The sequence below is a fragment of the Rhinoraja longicauda genome, chromosome 22 (genome assembly GCF_053455715.1).
Source record: "Rhinoraja longicauda isolate Sanriku21f chromosome 22, sRhiLon1.1, whole genome shotgun sequence".
NCBI lineage: Eukaryota > Metazoa > Chordata > Chondrichthyes > Rajiformes > Arhynchobatidae > Rhinoraja > Rhinoraja longicauda.
In genome coordinates this window covers 27819260-27843899 of record NC_135974.1, presented here as the reverse complement: position 1 = coordinate 27843899, position 24640 = coordinate 27819260, and the positions used below count along the sequence as shown (strand labels likewise).

The following is a 24640-nucleotide window of genomic DNA, read 5'->3' as shown; positions in this document are numbered from 1 at the left end:
CTGATGCCCTCTCCCTCGCATCATTCTATCTTGTGCTGCGTTCCAGTGGTTCCTAAATACCCATTCTTGGTCTGGTCGTCAAATCATGCCAAAACCTCGCACTGGTTAGATGTTATTTTGATGTTTTACTGAGGTGCTGTTTTAAAATTGAAAAACAAATGAGGAATTGAGTACATTTGGTGAGGAAATAGCTGTAATAATATGAATGCCAATATGAGACATTATAGAAGAGAATGAAAACAGGACACAAGATGTTTAAATTGTACGTAGGAAACATTCCAGGATATACCATGACAGATTAATTGTAAAGTGTAAGAGCCAGAAGAAGAAATGGTGCATAAGATAGGTTAGATTGTTGGAGCGAGATAACAATTATTCCAATGCAGGACTACAGAACATCAATCAGAAATCAATCTGAGATTAATGGATTTTGCCAATCCCCATTTTCCTAGATGGGTAAACACAAAATGCTGGAGTAACTCAGCGGGACAGGGACAGCATCTCTGGGGTGAAGGAATGGGTGACGTTTCGGGTCAAGACGTTTCGGGTCGAGATCCTTCGTCAGACTAGTCAGGGGAAAGGGAAACGAGAGATATAGACAATGATGTAGAGAGATGGGAATCTTTGATTTTATGCAGCCAACAACTCCAAGAAATTGCATCCTGGTTTTAAATGCAGGCCCCAGAAAAAAAGTGTCATGCCAAATGTAGGATTAAGTTAGATATGTTAAGGTTATTTTGAAGAAGCATGAGAACCTGCTTGTGATCTGGGACAATATTGGACTCATATTTACCCTTACTGTATCAATATTAACAGGAACAGTGTTTTACTTTGTTCGAGTAATGTTGAATTAGTATCCAATTCTGATATTCAGAGATGGACTTTAATGTGTAAACTACATTTTGAATTAAACTGCAAACTGTATTAAATAAATGAAGAAGGGTCTTGACCTGAAATGTCACCCATTCCTTCTCTTCAAGGATGCTGCCTGTCCCACTGAGTTACTCCAGCATTTTGGGTCTATCTTTAAATAAATTCACATGCAGTTATCAAATTTCTGCCATTATTTATACTTGTGGCACTTCTCTTTTTTTAAACCACACCCCACTGGTTAAAAACAGAAGTGCTTGTTTCATCATTTCTGTGCTGAGTTTTTTAAATATAGTATATTCAGTTGCTATATAGGAGTGTTTTTTGACCTGTAGATCAATTACCATTTTTGATGATTTTTCTGGTTTTAATGAAACTAGAATTAAAGGAGTTGGCTTTTCAATTTTACATGAACACTGATTTTTCTTTCATTTTTGTCTCATAACCAAGCAACTATAATGTACAAACTATTTCCAGCTTGGGCTAGCTGGATTATAAATTGTCCCTTCCTCACGTTTAGGTAAAATACTTATTTCTAAAGAATGTGGCATTGCGACAAAGTAAATGTATATCAGACCATTTAAGTATTACTAGCTGCTGTGGACCCATTGTGTCCAAACCTTTCCTGCATTGGTCTAACACCCTCTCCTCCCCCACTCCATCTCCCCTCAACCCCCCCTTATACCCCCTCCTCCCCCCACTCAACCACTCTATCCCCCCTCAACCCCCCTTGAGGCAGTGGCGGCTCGACGCCGACTGTCCCCTCATTCAGCGGCAGCGGCGACTCGCCAGCGATGGCCATTGCTTTGAGCAGGAAGAAGCCCTGGCGGACAAACGGCGTGCTTTGAGCGGGAAAAGCCGGCAACCAATCAGAGCGGCGGCGGCGCTCCCCCCATGTGGGACCCAGATGGAGTTTAATGCTGATAAGTGTGAGGTGCTGCATTTTGGTAGGACAAATCAAAATAGGACGTACAGGGTAAATGGTAGGGAATTGAGGAATGCAGTGGAACAGAGGGATCTGGGAATAACTGTGCATTGTTCCCTGAAGGTGGAATCTCATGTGGATAGGGTGGTGAAGAAGGCATTTGGTATGCTTGCAATTATAAATCAGAGCATCGAGTATAGAAGTTGGGATGTAATGTTAAAATTGTACAGGGCATTGGTGAGGCCGAATCTGGAGTATGGTGTGCAGTTCTGGTCGCCAAATTATAGGAAAGATGTCGACAAAATGGAGAGGGTACAGAGGAGATTTACTAGAATGTTGCCTGGGTTTCAGCACTTAAGCTACAGAGAGAGGTTGAACAGGTTGGGTCTTTATTCTTTGGAGCGTAGAAGGTTGAGGGGGGACTTGATAGAGGTTTTTAAAATTTTGAGAGGGACGGACAGAGTTGACGTGGGTAGGCTTTTCCCTTTGAGAGTGGGGAAGATTCCAACAAGGGGACATAGCTTCAGAATTGAGGGACAAAAGTTTAGGGGTAACATGAGGGGTAACTTCTTTACTCAGAGGGTGGTGGCTGTATGGAATGGGCTTCCGGTGGAAGTGGTGGAGGCTGGCTCGATTTTATTATTTAAGAGTAAATTGGATAGGTATATGGATAAAGGGTTATGGTCTGAGTGTAGGTAGATGAGACTAGGTCAGGGAGAGTGGTCGGCGTGGACTGGAAGGGCCGAACGGGCCTGTTTCCGTGCTGTAGTTGTTATATGGTTATATGGTTATTATATGGAACAGCGACCAAGCGGGAGGTTGGAGCCAATCAATCAACCCCATGTGGGGGGGGGAGACAATCAGGCGCGCCGGACCCTACGTGGAGGGGAGGTGGTAGAGCCAATCAAATGGCAATCTCAAAATGGCAACCCTCCCCCAACTGCGCACGCGCAGATCTGGCAGCCATCTTACCGACGTGACGCATGATGAACACGTACGAATTAGATCAACGGGTCCCAACTGTGCATGTGCGGACCCATTGGGTTCCTATTGTGACGTCGCACGCGACTGACAGGCACGGCAAGTGGAAAAGGGATTTATTAAAGTTTAAAAAGTCAATAACTTTTTAAAAATAACAACAATTTGAACGAGACTTCCACCAGCACAACGCAGGCCAATGGTGAGTAAGGTGGGCCTAAAATTATTGCGCTATCGTGTACTGTATTTTGGGAACAACATACATACATACAAGTATAAGAAAATAACTGCAGATGCTGGTACAAATCGATTTATTCACAAAATGCTGGAGTAACTCAGCAGGTCAGGCAGCATCTCGGGAGAGAAGGAATGGGTGACGTTTCGGGTCAAGACCCATACATACAAGATGAGAGTTTTATTGATAAAAATATAGATAGATGCCCTTTCTGTGCTACAAATAGCTTGATTGGTACTTCCTATGTGCCTCTGTTACCAAAAATATAGCAGATATAGAATGCTCACGGCTCTTGTTTTTTTTTAAAGTTGATCACAGTCGAATAAAGCTGCGGCAGGGTGATAATGACTACGTTAATGCAAGCTTGATTAAAATGGAGGAGGCTCAAAGAAGTTACATACTAACTCAGGTCAGTATTCGTAAGAATGGCACATGGCTGAAAATAATCATCTAAAAAAAAATTGTTTTTTTAAAGATTAAATTATTACACGTTCTCACTTCCTTTTCATAACATGGGGCATTTGGCATAAGTGGTCAAAACATAATGTGAACCTGAGATGGTCCATTGAATAGATCTTCCTGACCCCAGTCCCTCTGCCTGGATCTTCTACCTGCAGTACCCAAGCCAGTGATTCCCTTGTCCAATTGTGGAAAGGGGTGTTATTTAAATATCCAGGAGATTTACAGATCCCAAAACTGCCTTGAATTTCCAATGTCTCAAATTGCATTGCAATCTCTGCACCATTCTGCTGCTTATAGGTTGCACTTCAATCTTTGCACCTTCCTCCTGTTTTACATTCATTGTTGCATTTATTATTATATCTGTCATTACCAAGTATACTATTTACTCTGGACTTCATGCAAACAAGAAATTTACATAGAAACATAGAAAATAGGTGCAGGAGGAGGCCATTCGGCCCTTCGAGCCAGCACCGCCATTCATTGTGATCATGGCTGATCGTCCCCAATCAATACTCCGTGCCTGCCTTCTCCCCATATCCCTTGATTCCACTAGCCCCGAGAGATCTATCTTACATTGAGCTCTATGGTTTTTTAGGTTGAGATCCTGCATCAGTACTGAGTGTAGAGGAAAGATAGCCAGTATGTAGAAGTGAGAGGGAGAGGTGAGATAAGAGCCGGGGAGGTGATGGATGAAAATAAAAGGAGGTGGTGGGGGTGGGGGGCAGAGAAGATGGAACTAGCCCTCACTGTCCCCTAGCTCTTTCCCCATCAACTGTAGGTGAAGCAAATATATGCAGATCCTTGTCCCTTCACCACCTCCCTCTCTACCATCCAGGAACCCAAGTTGCCCTTCCAGGTGAGACAGGGAATCAATGAAGCTCCTCCAACCTGATCTATTGCTTTTGATGCTACTGTAGTCTGTTAACAATTTCCGGCTTGGGGGTGGGTGCTCTATGTAAATCATTACGGTTTATCTACACAGTTTTGAAATGGCGTGAGTTTATTCTAATCCTGGTTTAAAAGAAATAAAGCTTGTCTTTATATAAACTTTCACAAGCCCTATATTTTGTAGCCACAAACTATAACTTTATAGCCACTGTAGCAGTTACTGATAAGGGTACCCATATTGTGTATGACAAAGAAATATGGTAATAAATAGCCACACAGCAAAATCCCTTGAATGTTGCCTGCAGTCGAAGCATTGACACTGATGGCTTTTTGTGTCTAGAGGTATATTTAATATCCTTCAGAAAATATATAGATGGATCTATACTTAGATACATACCTGATATAATAATATTTTACATACCTGAATACCTACAACAATGTAGCAGAATTTGAGACTTGGATTATAGGTAAGTGGTTTAGCCTGCATGTTCTGAAGCAAAAGAGCTAACACTAAATACAGAGTGCCTTCCAGTTGAATGATCCATAAGAGCATTTTAATAATCTGTATAGAGTTTTTTCCACTTGGTAACAATTGTATTATTTTCCTCTGTCTCCCATTCCCATTCTCATCCCCCAAAAAGATGTTCTGTACTGGTAATTCTATGTCACTGCATGGAAGAAATGTGAATGAAACTGTGGTTCTGGAAATGTTGAGATACTTATAATTCTATGTAAATTCGTACCTATTTTAATAAGAGTCCTGAGTTGAATATATTTTGGCTCCTGATCATTTTGTACCTACAATGCTCCTTTCTAAAACCCATCTTCTATCATTCTTAAAGTTTCTAAGTATCAGTTTTTATGTTCAAGCTGTCTGCTCGTAAATAGGATAACAATAAAGTTTTTTGTACCTTGGATTGGCAGAGCATGCCTGCAGTGTACAAAAAAATTAATCTGTTACTTTTACAGGGACCTCTTCCAAATACGTGTGGCCATTTCTGGGACATGGTTTGGGAGCAAAAGTCTCGGGGAGTGGTGATGCTCAACAGATTAATTGAAAAGGGATCAGTAAGTAGTATCTGCACTCATTTCATAAAGCGCCGTGTGGTGTTGTTGAAAATGTGAATCTTCAGTTAAGATATGTAATTAATTTATCAAATTAATCAACTGTAAAAAATTAATTGTAGTTTAATCTACCGTCTTGATTGATTATAATGGTGACTGAAAGAACTACTTTAGACCATTATATTGGAACAAAAAGCTATTTTGCTAAGTCATGTGGTATTAACAGACCTTGATAATTGAATGTAATCATATGCATCTATCTTCCTCTACCTGAAAATAACTTTGGTGCTCATGCCATTTGTTAACAGAAGAACCTGATAATGGGATGACCTGCATTTGTTCTTTCTCCCTTTTATCAATTTGGTGTTGGATTGGAAGCAGTCAATTATGCATATTAGAAAGGATGGATAAATATCATTGCATCAAGAGCTTCTTAAGTGTTTTGGCGCATAAAAAAATTACTGCATGAAATGTCTTTCCCAAAATTTGTATTTTCCAGCCAGAAATAAAAATATTTATTGAATGTCAGAGCTTGTTTGGCAGTAAGACTGTGCTTTATTGAAACTTAATATAATAATGCTGTGTTATTTCACTTCGAAAAGTAGAAAGTTTGAATGTCGGTTACAAGGTCATGCCAATTTATCCAGTCATTTTGTAATTCCAGGTAAAATGTGCACAGTATTGGCCAAGTAAGGAAGAAGTGGACATGTTTTTTCCAGACACACAGTTCAAGTTAACATTGATTTCAGAAGATGTAAAATCATACTACACAGTACGACAGTTGGAGGTTGAAAACCTTGCAGTAAGTGCATCAACAAATATTTAATCTTGGTTTTTGTAAATTTTGTATTGTTTAGATCCCTTTACAGTTAATAGTATTGCCTTAATTCCCACTGCAGAATATCAAGGGAAATGGTGACCAAAGTTAGTTGAAGCCATTTAATATCCCCTCATAATTATGCTGTTTGCAGGTACAAACCCAACAATTAATAAAATGTTATTCTTTCAAGCTTAGCAAATGTAAAAGGTTTCCTGTGCTGATTGATGTAAAAGCTTGTGCAGAGGTAACACAGAAGAAAACTATTTATTTCTGTCGGAATTAGTCAACAAAGAAATCAAATGCATTGCTCATTGTCTTCTATTATAATGAATCAGGGATGATAGATCTTTTGATTCATTAGATAGGTATCTTTTGGAACAATGTATCTGGGGTTTTGTTTTGAGACTCTCAGACTAAATATCTATGTACACACAGCTATTATTAATCCTAGAAAATGGCAATTGGATTACGCTGAAAAACATTTATTTGAATTAGTTTCTCAATTTGTGGCCAGTAGCAGATTAGATTAAGCTTTCATGGGTATTGATTTTTTAAAATTTTAATTCATGCACTTTCAGTAGATTTAAAGGAACAGCAAATGGGACATGCACGAACGCATGTCATTTTGTGAATTAACCAAGTTAATCAATTTTCCTGACGTTGATTCATGGATTAAGAATGAAGAACCCTGTTCTTTGAATGCTCTTGTCTTTAGCATTTCCCAAAGCAATTTAATTTCAATTTTCCTTCAGCATCTCAGACAAAAGAAACCATCTCTGTTATTTAATAAGCAATAGCCCATTAGAAACAGAAAAAAAAAAAAAAAAAGAAGAAAAAAAAAAAAAAAAAAAAAAAAGAAACAGATGGAAAAAAAACATCAGTTGGATCTTTGGAACTGGCTAAATATTTGAAAACTGAACATGTGTAGGAAGGAACTGCAGATGCTAGTTTATACCAAAGGTAGATTCAAAATGCTGGAGAGGCAGTGCTGACCTGCTGAGTTACTCCAGCACTTTGTGAAGACTGAACATGGCAGGTTATTACACTACAGAAACACTGAAAGATTGAACCTCATTTTTAAAATTTGAATCTGGCTGAAAACTGTGACTCAGTTCCAGATAAAAGACAAGACATTACATAGAATAAGTGACATACTAAAGCACAATAAATTACATACAAAAGCACAATAAATTACTTACAAAAGCACAATAAATTACATACAAAAGCACAATACATGGTTTAAAACCAAGAATTAAAAAAGTCAGTGTCCTACAACGAGACAACTATACCAATGTCTCCACAGCTGGGATTGGTAGCGTGTAGTGCTCAACCATATGTTTCATAAAGGCAAGATTTCATTTTCAGAGTCATTAATCAGCCAAATAAATTTATATATAAGATTTTCTAATACAGTTTGCAAAGTATTGACTCCTGCAGCCACAATCATTTCACTTGCACTACACCATCTAGGTGCCAAACCATTGGATTAGTATAGGCTTAACACATCTTGGAGACCATTAATCTCCAGAATTACTTTTACCTAATTTATAACATGCAACCTATGTTATGGATTAATTGTTAACTGTTTCTCTTTCCACAGATGCTCCTTGATCTGCTTGAGTTTGTCCTGCATTTTTGTTTTCATTTCAGATTTACAACATGCAGTTTCTTAGATTTTTTTCATAAAAAAGACTAAGTATGTTTTTGTAACGTTTTCTTTATAATAGTTAAGGTGACCAATCTGGAAATCAAAAGATTGTGATTGTTTGACTGTAAACGTAGTTCTATTCAATTTCACAAAGTCCAATTTATTTTCTGTTCTGAAGCTTGATGGGCCCATGAATTAATCCATAACATAGGTTGCATGTTATAAATTAGGTAAAAGTATTTCTGGAGACTAATGTTCTCCAAGATGTGTTAACACTATACACTAATCCAATGGTTTGGCATCCATTAAGAATGGAAAGCTGAGTGTATTTCTTTAGCATTCCCTTAAGTAAAGTTGATTCTCAGAACACCCAAAATAACAGGATTTTTGAGATGCAGTTGTCCACTTGTAGAGTACAGAACACACAATATGACAAAGCTACTGTTGTGAATATAATGGGGAAATTACTTTTTGCACTTGCATTTTGCTATTGCATTTTCATTTCTATAATTAAAGAACATTCGTTTTCATAAGACAAATTGTATTTTAGTTCAGTTAGCATAATAACATTAATTTATTTTAAATGCTTTGGGATATGTGTATGTACTTCAATTGTAAAATTATCACTAAACCATTTCAATGCCTGGTTGTATTTATTCTTTCATTTGTCTCTCTACTTATTTAGACCAAAGAAACCAGGGAAATTTTGCACTTTCATTATACCACATGGCCTGATTTTGGAGTTCCAGAATCTCCTGCTTCATTCCTTAACTTCCTTTTCAAAGTGAGGGAATCTGGCTCACTGAATCCAGAGCATGGGCCTATAACAGTTCACTGCAGTGCAGGAATAGGAAGATCTGGCACATTCTCACTGGTTGATACCTGTCTTCTGCTGGTATGTACTATTATAATGTTGCATTACATTTCATGCAGAGTTTTTTTTTTAAAGCTTAAAAATACAATAATATTATCAATGGTTGAGGCTGACTTTGAGTGTGACATTATTACTCTAAATATCTGTGGTATGTTGCTACACGCATAGAAGGAGGTTTACCAGTCAAACGATAAACTGCTCTTCCTGTACAAACAGTTGATATGAAGAAAAACGGCTGAATTCCCAGCAGTACATTTTATATATATATATATATATTTATTTTGGGAGGGGAAAGTAATATTATTAACCAATAAACATTTCTAAACTTTAAGAAAATAAGGGGGGAAACAATGCAGGTGTCAGCTCCTCCAAGCGATGGCTTGTTTGAAAGTCTCCACTAAAATAATACATCTAATTTGTTCATGAACTTATCTCTGGGGAAAAGAGTTTTTAAATTTATTTGTATTTCTGAGGCTTGGACTATTTACACCAGGCATCTCAGGGCATTGGAAAAATACCACTGAAGCTGTCTCCACAATATCCCCCAAATTCATTGGAATGATGAAGAAACCAACATCACAGTCCTCTCCCAGAACAACACCCTAGTATTGAGGCCATATTTACACTAAGTGGCTTTGTTAGATAGGCTAAACAGATCTTCAAAGCAGAAGCACTGTCATGGTAAGAGATTACCAAGCTGATAGAAGAAAGGCTTCAAGAATGTGCTGCAAGCCTCCTTGAAATGCAATAACTCTTCCGGTTGCTAGGAATCTCTGACCTATGACTGCTCAAAGTAGAGAAGGATAATTTGAATGACGTTGAGAATGTCGAGCCACTCATTGGGAGTAGACAAAAATCCCACCCAAACGGCAGACGTAGTGCACCATCTCAAGCTGTCCCAACTATGTGCCCCATCAGGAAGTTGCTGGTCCATCTGTGGAAAAGCCTGTAGTTCCAACCTTGCCTCTTCAGCTCCCACAAAATGGAGCGGAACAAGTTATCCTCAATTTAAGGGACTGCCCAGGGGATACTAATTCCAGCTAGTGAATACTCATGTCTACAAAGATGGCAATTTATGACACATTTTGCAAGTTCAGAAAATGGTTCTATGGACATTATTGCACATCCTGAAAGTTACAAACATTGTAGCATTAGGAGTTACATGATTTCTATAGAATGAATAATAGACAATAGGTGCAGGAGTAGGCCATTCGGCCCTTCGAGCCTGCACCGCCATTCAATGTGATCATGGCTGATCATTCTCAATCAGTACCCCGTTCCTGCTTTCTCCCCATACCCCCTAACTCCGCTATCCTTAACAGCTCTATCTAGCTCTCTCTTGAATGTATTCAGAGAATTGGCCTCCACTGCCCTCTGAGGCAGAGAATTCCACAGATTCACCACTCTCTGACTGAAAAAGTTTTTCCTCATCTCTGTTCTAAATGGCTTACCCCTTATTCTTAAACTGTGGCCCCTGGTTCTGGACTCCCCCAACATTGGGAACATGTTTCCTGCCTCTAACGTGTCCAACCCCTTAATAATCTTATACGTTTCGATAAGATCCCCTCTCATCCTTCTAAATTCCAGTGTATACAAGCCTAGTCGCTCCAGTCTTTCAACACATGACAGTCCCGCCATTCCGGGAATTAACCTAGTAAACCTACGCTGCACGCCCTCAATAGCAAGAATATCCTTCCTCAAATTTGGAGACCAAAACTGCACACAGTACTCCAGGTGCGGTCTCACTAGGGCCCTGTACAACTGCAGAAGGACCTCTTTGCTCCTATACTCAACTCCTCATGTTATGAAGGCCAACATTCCATTGGCTTTCTTCACTGCCTGCTGTACCTGCATGCTTCCTTTCAGTGACTAATGCACTAGGACACCCAGATCACGTTGTACGTCCCCTTTTCCTAACTTGACACCATTCAGATAAAATCTGCCTTCCTATTCTTACCACCAAAGTGGATAACCTCACACTTATCCACATTAAACTGCATCTACCAAGCATCCGCCCACTCACACAACCTGTCCAAGTCACCCTACAACCTCATAGCATCTTCCTCACAGTTCACACTGCCACCCAGCTTTGTATCATCTGCAAATTTGCTAATGTTACTTTTAATCCCTTCATCCAAGTCATTGATGTATATTGTAAATAGCTGTGGTCCCAACACCGAGCCTTGTGGTACCCCACTAGTCACTGCCTGCCATTCTGAAAGGGACCCATTTATCCCCACTCTTTGCTTTCTGTCTGTCAACCAACTTTCTATCCATGTCAGTACCCTACCTCCAATACCTTGTGCTCTAATTTTGCCCACCAATCTCCTATGTGGGACCTTGTCGAAGGCTTTCTGAAAGTCGAGGTACACCACATCCACCGGCTCTCCTCTGTCAATTTTCCTAGTTACATCCTCAAAAAATTCCAGTAGATTAGTCAAGCACGATTTCCCCTTCGTAAATCCATGCTGACTCGGAACGATCCTGTTACTGCTATCCAAATGCTCCGCAATTTCGTCTTTTATAATTGACTCCAGCATCTTCCCCACCACTGATGTCAGACTAACTGGTCTATAATTTCCCGTTTTCTCTCTCCCTCCTTTCTTGAAAAGTGGGATAACAATAAGCAGCTTCCTAATACAGTACCATCTTCAGCAGCTTGCATCATTTGCAAGCACAGGCCCAGGAAACTGGATTATTCTTGTGATTTTGGTTAATATCTGGAGCACCACATTGAATGTGGGTTATACGTATTGAGAGATTAGTTTTAAAATTAGATTCATTAAAAATTATACAAATGATTCTTTAGAGGATATTAATTAATACAGTTGTCATTTGTTAGAATAGGGTGTTTGATCCTTTTGCAATCTTGCCCTCCATCCCTTACACTTGAACACTCACTCTTCTAAGTATTCTTATGTGCTGCTCCTTGACCTCTGCCAATTTCCTTTTAGCTCCCATCTCCCATCAAAGCTAGAATGTTTAAGAAATTGAAATTGAGCACTAGACTATAATTTTTATTCTTAATATTGGTTTAATTCTTCTTGACAGATGGATAAACGGAAAGAACCTTTGTCTGTGGATGTTAAGCAAGTTTTATTAGAGATGAGAAAGTATCGTATGGGTCTCATTCAAACAGCTGATCAGATGCGTTTTTCCTACATGGCTATTATTGAAGGGGCAAAATTCATCATGGGAGATCCTTCCGTACAAGTGAGCATTCCAGTTTTATTTATTGGTTTGGTTGTTACCAAAAAGCTTGCATTAATAAAGAAACTTGCATGCCCTCACCCATATTAAATATTACTTCAACAATTTTGTTCTGAAAGAGGTGTATAAAATCATGAGAGGAATAGATCGGATAGATGCACAGTCTCTTGCCCAGAATAGGTGAATCGAGGACCAGAGTACATAGGTTTAAGGTGAAGGGGAAAAGATTTAATAGGAATCTGAGGGGTAACTTTTTCACACAGGATGGTGGGCGTATGGAACGAGCTGCCGGAAGAAGTAGTTGAGGCTGGGACTATCCCAACGTTTAAGAAGCAGTTAGACAGGTACATGGATAGGACAAGTTTGGAGCAATATGGACCAAACACGGGTAGGTGAGGCTAGTGTTGCAGGGGCATGTTGGCCGGTGTGGGCAAGTTGGGCCAAAGGGTCTGTTTCCGCACTGGATCACTCTCTGACTCTAATTACAATAGCTGCCTTGTGTACAGAAAAGTCTGCAATTTTTTTTCAAATTTTTATTAGATCACTGACAACTTTGAATTCTGCTGGGGAGTTTTTTGAAATGCAGCTAAACAGGCAGATGGGGATTTCATGTTAATAAGCTATCTGAAAGTCAACATCTTCATCAAAGTTGCAGTCTCGCCCTGGTGCATTGAGATGTGTTTTGGTCCGGAGGGGATACTGCAACTGTGGCTTTCGAATCCATTGCAACAGATACTGGTGTTACAAAGGAAAATGGCCCCAAGATGCATCATAGGAACAACATCAAAAAGGTTTATGCTGACCCACAATATATAGTACAACAGTGGACCAAAAGGTTTATGCTGACCCACAATATATAGTACAACAGTGGACCAAAAGGTTTATGCTGACCCACAATATATAGTACAACAGTGGACCAAAAGGTTTATGCTGACCCACAATATATAGTACAACAGTGGACCAAAAGTATTTGCCACGGATCATTATAAAAGACGAGCAAATAGTTGATGGGTAGAGAAGTTTTTAGGATCTGGATCTCCCCAATGCCAACCATTTAAACTCTCCTTCCAATTCCCATACTGACCTTTCTGTCCTGGGCCTCCACCAGTGCCAAAGTGAGGCCACAAGCAAACTGGAGGAACAGCATCCCTTATTCTGCTGGGGTAGCGTACAAACCCAACGGTATGAACAATGAATTCTCCAATTTGGTTAACAAACTAACAAACACGCTCCCTTGCTTCTACTCCCTGGGCAGATGGAAACTTCGAAAGCATTCAATGGGTATCTTCTGGAACAATGAGAAAAACAGAAGAATAAATGTTTTGAATAATGAGCTAACTTGATTATATCCTCAAATTCTTTCCTCTATAAATAAGGAACAATGGAAAGAGCTTTCTAATGAAGACCTTGCACCACCACCAGAACACAGTCCTCCACCTCCGAGGCCCCCAAAACGTGCAACTGAAATGCCCAATGGAAAAGCACAAGATGACAGGATATGTTTTACAGACCCAGATGAGAGAACATGTGAACAAAAAGTGGAAGATATCGCTGATGGCAAAATAAACCAACTTGCCAAGTCACAAACAGAAAGGTATGTACAAAGACAATTTGTCCCTCATCAGTTGTAGTGGCGCAGTTCACAATTGTTCTGGGGCTTGAGGCTTTTTTTCCTTTCATGAATTGTATCGTGCTTCTAAATGACTCAGATTAGAAAATATTCACGAGAGAAAAAAATTGCTGCTGATGCATGGTATATAATTGTTAAATCAGGGATATTGATCAGCAATCTTGAGTATGTTTGCTAATGAATCTGCAGACTTGGCCAGGATTATTGCTGTATCTTTGTAAGTCTTGTAATTTGCAGGCAATTAGCATGGGGAAGTTGTTGAAAATATGTACTAGGTGTCCTAAATGCAAGGTTTTGCATTCTTGAACAATTGTGATAAGGGGAGAGCAAAAACAGTAAGCTAAGAAACATAATGGGGCAAGCAGCATCTATGGAGGTCAACGTTTCATTCCACCAGCTTCCACATCCAAATCCATCATTTGCTGCCATTGTTGCCAGCTCCAGCACGATCCCACCACTATTCACATCTTCCTTTCTCCCACTGCTCTCCACGGGAATCTGGACGTCTCATCCTTCCTAGTTCCCAGTCATTTTCCCCTGCTGTTGATGGCAGTCTAACACCTGTCCCTTCACAACCCCTTCCCCATCACTTTTCAGGGTCATAAACAATATTCCAGGGAAAGTGCTTTTGCCTCCTAAGTTGGTCTGCTGCATTTGGTGCAAATTGGTAGAATAACTACTTGAGACACGGGACTGCAGATGCAGGAAACAAGCTTGTTGGGGGATCTCAACGGGTCAGGCAGCATCCTTAATGTTCTAGGTTGAGACCCTGCACCAGGACTGAGAGTGTTAAGGCAGGAGGTGGCAAGTGACGGATGAATTTGAGTGATGAAAGTGGTGTGGGGAGAGTGGACAGAGGCTGGGAGATGATCAGTGGAGACATTGAAAGGCTGCAGGTCTCATAAAGAAAGGAAGATCATAAGTGGGACCATGTGAGGGAGGGACTCTGCAGTTGCTGTGTTGGAGGAGGGGAGGGATTGGAGACTAAGTAAGTTGTGTGTGTGGGTGATAGACTAATTAGAATTAGGTGGAGGAGGGGAAGAAACTGGGTAACAGCGGTGGGGAGTGTGTGGGGTTGGAAAGAAAGGGGTGAGATAGTCCTGAGTGAATCAGGTGCATCGGGAGAGAAAGGAATAGAGGTGTGCATGTTATTTGAAATTAAAGTATTCAGTGTTCATGCCATTGGATTGTAGACTACCCAGGTGGAATATGAGGTCCTGTTCCTCTAGTTTGCATTTGCTCTCACTGTGGCAATGGTGGAGGCTGAGGACAAACAATTCAGTGTTGGGAGTTCAAATTAATTGCATCTGGGAGTTCAAGATCACCATTGCGGTGATATTTCACTGAAGTATCTTATAGCCCACTTGTATGAAATCTGAATTTTCCAATTTTGGGTAACCCACACTGCTGGTGTTGTCATCCCAAGCACACATAGATGTCCACCTAGGTTAGACACAAAATGCTGGAGTAACTCAGCGGGACAGGCAGCATCTCTGGAAAGAAGGAATGGGTGACATTTTGGGTCGAGACCCTTCTTCAGTCAGGGGAGTGGGCGGGACAGAGATAGAATGTAGCAGGAGACAGTAGGACTGGTGGGGAAAACTGGGAAGGGGGAGGGGATGGAGAGAGAGGGAAAGCAAGGGCTATTTGAAGTTAAAGAAGTCAATGCCGGAAATAGCGGCGGACCGGGGGTCTAATGAGATGGAGGAACTGAGGGAAATCCAGGTTAGTCGGGAAGTGGTGTTAGGTAAATTAAATGGATTAAAGGCAGATAAATCCCCAGGGCCAGATAGGCTGCATCCCAGAGTGCTTAAGGAAGTAGCCTCAGAAATAGTGGATGCATTAGTGATAATTTTTCAAAACTCCTTAGATTCTGGAGTAGTTCCTGAGGACTGGAGGGTAGCTAATGTAACCCCACTTTTTAAAAAGGGAGGGAGAGAGAAAACAGGGAATTATAGACCAGTTAGCCTAACATCGGTAGTGGGGAAAATGCTAGAGTCAGTTATTAAAGATGTGATAGCATCACATTTGGAAAGTGGTGAAATCATCAGACAAAGTCAGCATGGATTTACAAAAGGCAAATCATGTCTGACGAATCTTATAGAATTTTTCGAGGATGTAACTAGTAGAGTGGATAAGGGAGAACCAGTCGATGTGTTATATCTGGACTTTCAGAAGGCCTTCGACAAGGTCCCACATAGGAGATTGGTGTACAAACTTAAAGCACACAGTATTGAGGGTTCAGTGTTGAGGTGGATAGAAAATTGGTTGGCGGGCAGGAAGCAAAGAGTAGGAATAAACGGGTCCTTTTCGGAATGGCAGGCAGTGACTAGTGGGGTACCGCAAGGCTCAGTGCTGGGACCCCAGTTATTTACAGTGTATATTAATGATTTGGACGAGGGAATTGAATGCAACATCTCTAAGTTTGCTGATGACACGAAGCTGGGTGGCAGTGTTAGCTGTGAGGAGGATGCTAGGAGGCTGCAGAGTGACTTGGATAGATTAGGCGAGTGGGCAAATGCATGGCAGATGCAATATTATGTGGATAAATGTGAGGTTATCCACTTTGGCGGCAAGAACAGGAAAGCAGAGTATTTCCTGAATGGTGAACGATTAGGAGAAGGGGAGATGCAACGTGACCTGGGTGTCATGGTGCACCAGTCATTGAAAGCAAGCGTGCAGGTGCAGCAGGCAGTGAAGAAAGCGAATGGTATGTTGGCATTCATAGCAAGAGGATTTGAGTTTAGGAGCAGGGGGGTTCTACTGCAGTTGTACAGGGCCTTGGTGAGACCGCACCTGGAGTATTGTGTGCAGTTTTGGTCTCCTAATCTGAGGAAAGGCGTTCTTGCCTTAGAGGGAGTACAGAGAAGGTTCACCAGATTGATCCCTGGGATGACGGGACTTTCATATGAAGAAAGACTGGATAAACTAGGCTTGTACTCGCTGGAATTTAGAAGACTGAGGGGGGATCTTATGGAAACATATAAAATTCTTATGGGGTTGGAGAGGCTAGATGCGGGAAGATTGTTCCCGATGTTGGGGGAGTCCAGAACCAGGGGTCACAGCTTAAGGATAAGGGGGAAGTCTTTTAGGACCAAGATGAGAAAACATTTCTTCACACAGAGAGTGGTGAGTCTGTGGAATTCTCTGCCACTGAAGGTAGTTGAGGCCAGTTCATTGGCTATATTTAAGAGGGAGTTAGATGTGGCCCTTTTTGCTAATGGGATCAGGGGGTATGGAGAGAAGGCAGGTACAGGTTACTGAGCTGGATGATCAACCATGATCATATTGAATGGCGGTGCAGGCTCGAAGGGCCGAATGGCCTACTCCTGCACCTATTTTCTATGTTTCTATGTTCTTACCGCTGGGATGTAAGCTACCCAAGCGAATAGAGGTGCTATTCCTCCAATTTGTGCTGGGCCTCACTCTGACAATGGAGGAGGCCCAGGACAGAAAGGTCAGATTCGGAATGGGAGGGGGAGTAAAAGCGCTGAGCAACCGATAGATCAGGCAGGTTAAGGCGGACTGAGCGGAGGTGTTCAGCGAAACTATCGTTAAACCTGTGCTTGGTCTTGCCGATGTACAGGACATTAAATCAGGACTCTTTTGCAGGACTGAAAGTGAAATGGTTTAACTTTTTTAATTTTTGAGAAAATAATACATCAACCTGTATTGTAGGAGATCTATTGCTGATGACAGGGAGGTTTGTTCCACGTGCAGGAAGATTCAATTCCTGTGCCCAGAATGAGTGCCAGTTGCTTATGCTCACCACTATCCTTTCAGACAAATAGCAATGGGCAGTCAGTAATGATCATGTTCTGTGAATGCCATTTTTTAAATAAATCAAGTTTCAAACCAAACTCCAGGATTTAGGCAGTTAATCTACATACTCTGACATTTCAAAACATTCCAAATTGCATATTTTGGAGGCATACGATATAGAGACAGGGTAGGCTAATCAGAACCAGTGCCTGTTCTGCCATGCAGTGGCTGAATTTTTATTTCAGTACCACTTTCCGACACTAACTTTATGCACCTTGAATTCCTTGCTATCCAGTAATGCAATAAATTGTACAATCAAACATGCAATACAACCTTTATTAACACAATGAAATGTTCAAAATTTCACGTTGTCATAAAATATAATACAAATTACCTTTCAATCTACTCCATCCCTCCCCACCCCACCTCCATCTGCCTCATCAACTCACATTGGCCTTATTAGCCACATTGTAAGAAGGTAGTGCCATACACGAGAGCAGGTGTCAAGTATGTCCAGCTGAAAGTAATGGTTGCCTTTCTTTTTCTTGCAGTTCAGAACCAGGACTTCGGAAGAGGCAGATTGGCGAGAATGCATTTATGCCCTCACAAACGAATGAACAGGATAATCCAGGAAAAAGTGAAAAGGACGAGGAGGCGATGAAGGAGGAAAATTCATGGTTACATTGGAAACCTTTTATGGTTAATGTTTGTGTGCTCACTGCTCTCACAGCTGGGGCTTACTTCTGCTATAGGGTGTACTTCCATTGACAACTACCCAAGAGGATAATGTTTCATACAGTAAAGCATGTTTCATAAAGCCGAGGGTCCATGTCTTAGGAAGCAAACAAATTATAAGACTGGAGCTTATTGGGATAAGATGATGCACTAGGGTTTGTTATAATCCCTTGGTCCCAGGAGTATAACATTCAAATCTCAGGGCCTTAAATATTCAGGAGAAAGCCGTAGAAATGCCAAATATGGGAGGGTCAGGGTGTGTGTGTGTGTGTGTTTGTGTGCGCGTCTTTCAGTGTATAAGGCCAGCAGGGGTGGTGGTGTACTTTTGATTTCTTTATTGTTCACTTTAGAATTGTGTTTGGGAAAAATACACATCCTTCAGCCCCAGTAAACTTATTTGCCAATGTCAATGATAATTGTCATTGGTTCAATTGGAAACAAATCCAATGTTATATTCTTGGGAAATAAAATGTAGCATTTACGTTAAACTTTTTGCTTTCATTACAGACACATTTCAGTCATCAAAAGTATATATTTTTTCATACAATGTTTGGGCTTTGCCTTCTGTGAAATTGCATTAATCTCGGCAAAATTGTGACATTACGTTTTTGCTTTTGTCAAAACAGTTCTGCTTCCACACTGCTCAGGGTTCTCTAGCAAAATGGTCCCCATCAATTGTGTCTGATAACCATTTTCTATTACTCTTGCAATATTGCTTGCTCACAGCATTTTGAAAGCAAATTAACTGGCTTCTAGTCGTTCCTTATTCGGCTATCACAAAATAGGGAGGTGTAATACGACAAAATGCAAAACGTTTCCACCAGCATTTTTTTTTTTACAGCCATGCCACACATAGAGTGTAAACCATCAAGTCTGCAACAAATCATTTTTCACTCCATATTTATTTGTAACATTTGACATTTTTGTTAACCAATGTATTAAAAATATAGCCTTTTTAATCAGAGCTTTGTATCAAGGGCTCATAGAAAAATAAAGTAATATACCTCATGCCAGTACTGGAAGCTGAGCTCCATCTACCCTGTGAGATGTAGGGTGCCAGTACTTCATCTGAGGAAAAATTGTAAGTAGTCAGTATATAGTTCTGTTGTCTTGAGAAAATATAAAAATTAGCCATTTTTGGATCATGTATAAATATGGGTAATCTGATAATATATAATTGTAGAAAATAAGAGTGTGTAAGCTATAGAATTGCTCTGTTGAATGATTGTCAATGGTCTGGATGCCCATTATATCCTGGCAGTTGGTCATTGAACACCAATGTGTTGAATGCATGTAGATTCCAGTACCGTCATTAAATATGAAATTGCTTGGAAGATGAAAGATGTATATCTTAATTACTGCTGTGAAGATTAATTGCATGGTTATTCTAGTTGGTAACGATGCCAGTGGTTATGAGACAGACACTGAAAAGTTAAAATTTGTGATTGATTCCCATGGTGGATATTTGTATAAAAGCTAGAATATTTGTATTTTAATCTACCATGGCATGTATGTATTAGTGTAATTGAGATGTTTGCCACATTTCAAGTACAGAATGTGTAGTTCCGGCATTCCAAAATTGTCCGCAGGGCTTATTCACATCTCACTTTTTGTTGCCTTGCGCAGACCATATTTCTATAAGCATTGAAATTTGGTGTCTTAGAAACAAACTTGAACGTAAATTTCTTCATGTAAAGATCTCAGCAATATGACTGGCAAATCTGCCTTCTCCCTCTGTTGCTACATTACCAATATTTTGACTGAGGCATTGTGGTAATGTTTCAATCAGCTTATTTCAAACGTAATCCCTCGATGCTGAAATATTACCACTTCAGCTCAATGTGTGAGAAGTGAGCAGTGAATGAACCCCGTATGCAGAATTTTAAACTTTGACTTCTGTATAATGTTTATGTACAGCAAAATTCAAAAATAGATGAGTTGGCATACCTCTTAAATGACAGACACTGCTAAACAACTGCTTTCATATAAACAAACTATTGAGCTGCTCTGCTACATGCCTTAATTAAAATTCTCGTTGGCTCTTGCTCGTAACAGATGGTCATACCAATAAGATAATTGAACAGATAAGCAGTGAGATTGTGGTATTGAACATTTTGCACATTTTGCTATTATGAACAGATATGTGGACCATTTAATAAAGTGCAAGTTTTTAACAAAAAAAAACCATTTTGGTGAGCATCAACTGTTCAGAAGTGTGAACTAAATGTTTTCTTTACAGTTGGACAGGAAATATTGTGCACAATATAGTTTATCGTGCTATTCAGTAGTAGGATTGTATAAGTTCCCACATTAATTGCCCCTCACACTATTAGATCTAGTAAACCAGGGCAACAAGAGTAGAATTATTCAATATCACACTTTCTAGTGTGAGTAGTTCCTGGCCAACGTTCTGTTGGTATTAAAATCTAATAAATAATGGTCAGAAAAATGGGAATAGAGGTATATCCTAGCTGTAGTTTGATCATTATTTATTTTAACCCAAAATTCAATGGGGCCTTCAGTTTTGTGAGATAAATATTGTGAAAGGTGTATTATAAAATCATGCATTAGCATTTCTTGGATAGGATGGTATCGTTAGTGTGATTGGTAGCTCAGAATAATGAATGTGAGCCCTAACCTATCTGAGGCTTTCGGATGAATTAAAACAATTTTCCCAATCACAATTGTCCACATTGACTTCGTTTATCACATTCTTTGTTGTATTCATTCCAGTTTAGTTAGTCTTTGGAAGATTGATTTTGTTTTAGTTTTCCAAACATCTATGAAGTGGTATGTTACTTACATGATCAATGAATGACAATAGACAATAGGTGCAGGAGTAGGCTATTCGGCCCTTCGAGCCAGCACCACCATTCAATGTGATCATGGCTGATCATTCTCAATCAGTACCCCGTTCCTGCCTTCTCCCCATACCCCCTGACTCAGCTATCCTCAAGAGCTCTATCTATCTCTCTCTTGAAAGCATTCAGAGAACTGGCCTCCACTGCCTTCTGAGGCAGAGAATTCCACAGATTTACAACTCTGACTGAAAACAATTTTCCTCATCTCTGTTCTAAATGGCCTACCCCTTATTCTTAAACTGTGCCCCCTGGTTCTGGACTCCCCCAACATTGGGAACATGTTTCCTGCCTCATCCTTCTAAATTCCAATGTATACAAGCCTAGTCGCTCCAGTCTTTCAACATACAACAGTCCTGCCATTCCAGGAATTAACCTAGTAAATCTACGCTGCACGCCCTCAATAGCAAGAATATCCTTCCTCAACTTTGGAGACCAAAACTGCACACAGTACTCCAGGTGCGGTCTCACTAGGGCCCTGTACAACTAGAAGGACCTATTTGCTCCTATACTCAACTACTCTTGTTATGGCCAACATTCCATTGGCTTTCTTCACTGCCTGTTGTACCTGCATGCTTCTTTTCAGTGACTGATGTACTAGGACACCCAGATCTCATTGTACGTTCCCATTTACTAACTTGACACCATTCAGATAATAATCTGCCTTCCTATTCTTACCACCTAAGTGGATAACCTCACACTTATCCACATTAAACTGCATCTGCCATGCATCTGCCCACTCACACAGCCTGTCCAAGTCACCCTGCAACCTCATAGCATCTTCCTCACAGTTCACACTGCCACCCAGCTTTGTGTCATCTGCAAATTTGCTAATGTTACTTTTAATCCCTTCATCCAAGTCATTAATGTATATTGTAAATCGCTGCGGTCCCAGCACCGAGCCTTGCGGTACCCCACAAGTCACTGCCTGCCATTCTGAAAGGGACCAATTTATCCCCACTCTTTGCTTTCTGTCTGCCAACCAATTTTCTATCCATGTCAGTACCCTACCCCCAATATCATGTGCTCTAATTTTGCACACTAATCTCCTATGTGGGATCCTGTCGAAGACTTTCTGAAAGTCAAGGTACACTACTTCCACCGGCTCTCCCCTGTCCATTTTCCTAGTTACATCCTCAAAAAATTCCAGAAGATTAGTCAAGCATGATTTCCCCTTCGTAAATCCATGCTGACTCGGAACGATCCTGTTACTGCTATCAAAATGCTCCGCAATTTCGTCTTTTATAATTGTTTCCAGCATCTTCCCCACCACTGATGTCAAACTAATTGGTCTATGATTTCCTGTTTACTCTCTCCCTCCTTTCTCAAAAAGTGGGATAACATTAGCTACCCTCCAATCCACAGGAACTGATCCTGAATCTATAGAACATTGGAAAATGATCACCAAGGCAACCATGATTTCTAGAGCCACCTCCTTAAGTACCCTGGGATGCAGACCATGAGGCCCTGGGGATTTATCAGCCTTCAGTCCCATTAGTCTACCCATTTCCTGCAGTTCCTCCGTCACCCTAGGATCTCTGGCCACTAGAACATCTGGGAGATTGTTTGTATCTTCCTTAGTGAAGACAGATCCAAAGTACCGGTTCCTCGTCTGCTATTTCCTTGTTCCCCGTAATAAATTCCTCTGCTTCTGTCTTCAAGGGACCCACATTTGCCTTAACTATTTTTTTCCTCTTCACATACCTAAAGAAGCTTTTACTATCCTCCTTTATATTATTGGCCAGCTTACCTTCGTACCTCATGTTTTCTCCCCGTATTGCCTTTTTCAGATTGAGCTTTTGATTAAAATTGAAATTGAAACTTTTATTTCTACCAAACGAAGTTTTTGGTCAGTAGCAACGGAAGTCACTCCAGGGTTACGTCAAAAATCTAATCAAGGAACATTTTTATTGTGAGTACATTTTTTCTTGCCTAAAATGTAAAATCGAATAGCTCACAGCAGAAAGTTATTGTGCTGTTCAAAGTACAGGTATGCCTTTCTTAACACTTGGAAATGCAGATGTAGACCTTACTGATGCATGGTCCAATAAATAATGTGACCAGCATCAATTTAAGTTGACAGTAGCAACAATGTTGGATATGTTTCGTATGGGTTTAGTTATTCAACATTTACCATTTTTCTAAATGGGTATAGAAGGAAAATCTGTTCATCGTTTTATTTGTATGGCCTTAAAGTTAAGACTTATGACGTGTGGTGTTAAGAGCCCTTTTGGTAGGAGCAGATGAATGCTAATGCTTTTTTTCTCTCTTTCGTCGTCTTCCCAGAAATGTGATTTTTTTAAAAAGAAAAATATATATAAATATATAATGGTTAACAACGAATTCTATAAGATCATGCTCGTTTCCATAAATTTCAGGGATGTGTCTGACTTGACTGGAATTATTTTTGTTTTTATTGAATACTTTCGGACCAAATGTGTACAACATTTTTTTTAAAGAATGCCAACTCGTTTTTGATGCGTGATCTCTTGGACACAACTTGTTTTTATAAAAAAATTCCATGCAATTATAGGTTATAATTTAAATTTTTAAATTAATTGCTTGCACTAAGTGTTTATCAACAGCATAACTTCAAACAATTCAGTAAAACAAAGTTTGATCATTGAATGTTTCCTCCTAAGTGCACTGTCAAACAACGTACAATCCTTTTCAGCGTACTCCCAGGATTATGAAATGCAAACTGTGGACCATTTTTACAGTCAGTTTATTAAGTAAATTACTGGTAAAGCAACTTAGGAGTTAAATGTTGCACTTTTCTGTACCTAAAATTTTAAAAAAGATACTGATTTTGTTTTTACTTGAGCTGGTGTGATCTTTTAACATGTTCCTACTTGACTGTTTCACATTTTTTAGCTTTTTGTTACAGATGGTAAACAGCTTTGTGTATTTTACTTTTTTTTCTTGTATAGTATCTTGTAGATTAAGAATAACTGTGTTGTTGCTATTTTCTAGGCAGCATTACCTGTTTCTGCATATGTTATGATTTTCTACGGTTTTATATTGTTAAACCATTTATGTAAGAAGCGGGGTCTGGGGCTTTTCCAGCATTTACAGACTTTGCAGAACCATTTTCGATTTTACAAGCTGGCTTTAAAGTGCACCACAAATCTTCATTTCCAAATAAAACCAATTTGAAAGTAACTTGCTTGTTTTCTCTTGAAGTGTCATATATGTCCAGTTACAAACTTGACTGTCAGACAAGTCTAGTAAATAATTTAGCCAATTTGTGGAAATAAGATTTTGTAATTTTTGTTTTTCTGTCAGTTAGCATGTCTTAATCATCACTGCACCCTGTTTGCTACTTCAGTGAAAATAAACTATGAAAAACTGCTCTATTAAAAATTTTAAATCTGAAGACTGGAAATGTGATTAAAACATGGCAAGTCAGGCAGCATCTGTGCAAGAAGGATGATTGATATTTTGGGCCTGCAACCATTTGTCAGAACTGGGAAAGGGTTTCAGTAAGAGAGAAGTTGAGGGGTGGGGGAAAATAATAAAGACAATGTGTCTGATAGGGTGAGTCGAAATAGCTTAATGAGCTTGTAGAACTCATTATTCTGTAAATAGAGACTAGGTTTCAGCAACCTAACCCCTGATACAAAGATTGCGACTAGATTCAATTTTGATCATTGGGAACAGGTCTGACTGCTGCTTGAAAT

General features: G+C 39.9%; 1 protein-coding gene across 1 annotated transcript in view; it reads left to right on the top strand.

Moving 5' to 3' along the window:
* The window catches only part of LOC144604507 (tyrosine-protein phosphatase non-receptor type 1-like), a 64950-nt gene extending 40577 nt beyond the window's left edge, over positions 1-24373 (top strand). The window contains exons 3-9 of the mRNA XM_078419002.1: positions 3317-3417; positions 5328-5426; positions 6088-6225; positions 8577-8786; positions 11817-11978; positions 13352-13569; positions 17919-24373. Coding sequence (XP_078275128.1) covers positions 3317-3417; positions 5328-5426; positions 6088-6225; positions 8577-8786; positions 11817-11978; positions 13352-13569; positions 17919-18135 — 1145 coding nt within the window. The 3' untranslated portion in view covers positions 18136-24373. The remainder of the gene's footprint in view (positions 1-3316; positions 3418-5327; positions 5427-6087; positions 6226-8576; positions 8787-11816; positions 11979-13351; positions 13570-17918) is intronic.
* The last annotated feature ends 267 nt before the right edge of the window (positions 24374-24640 follow it).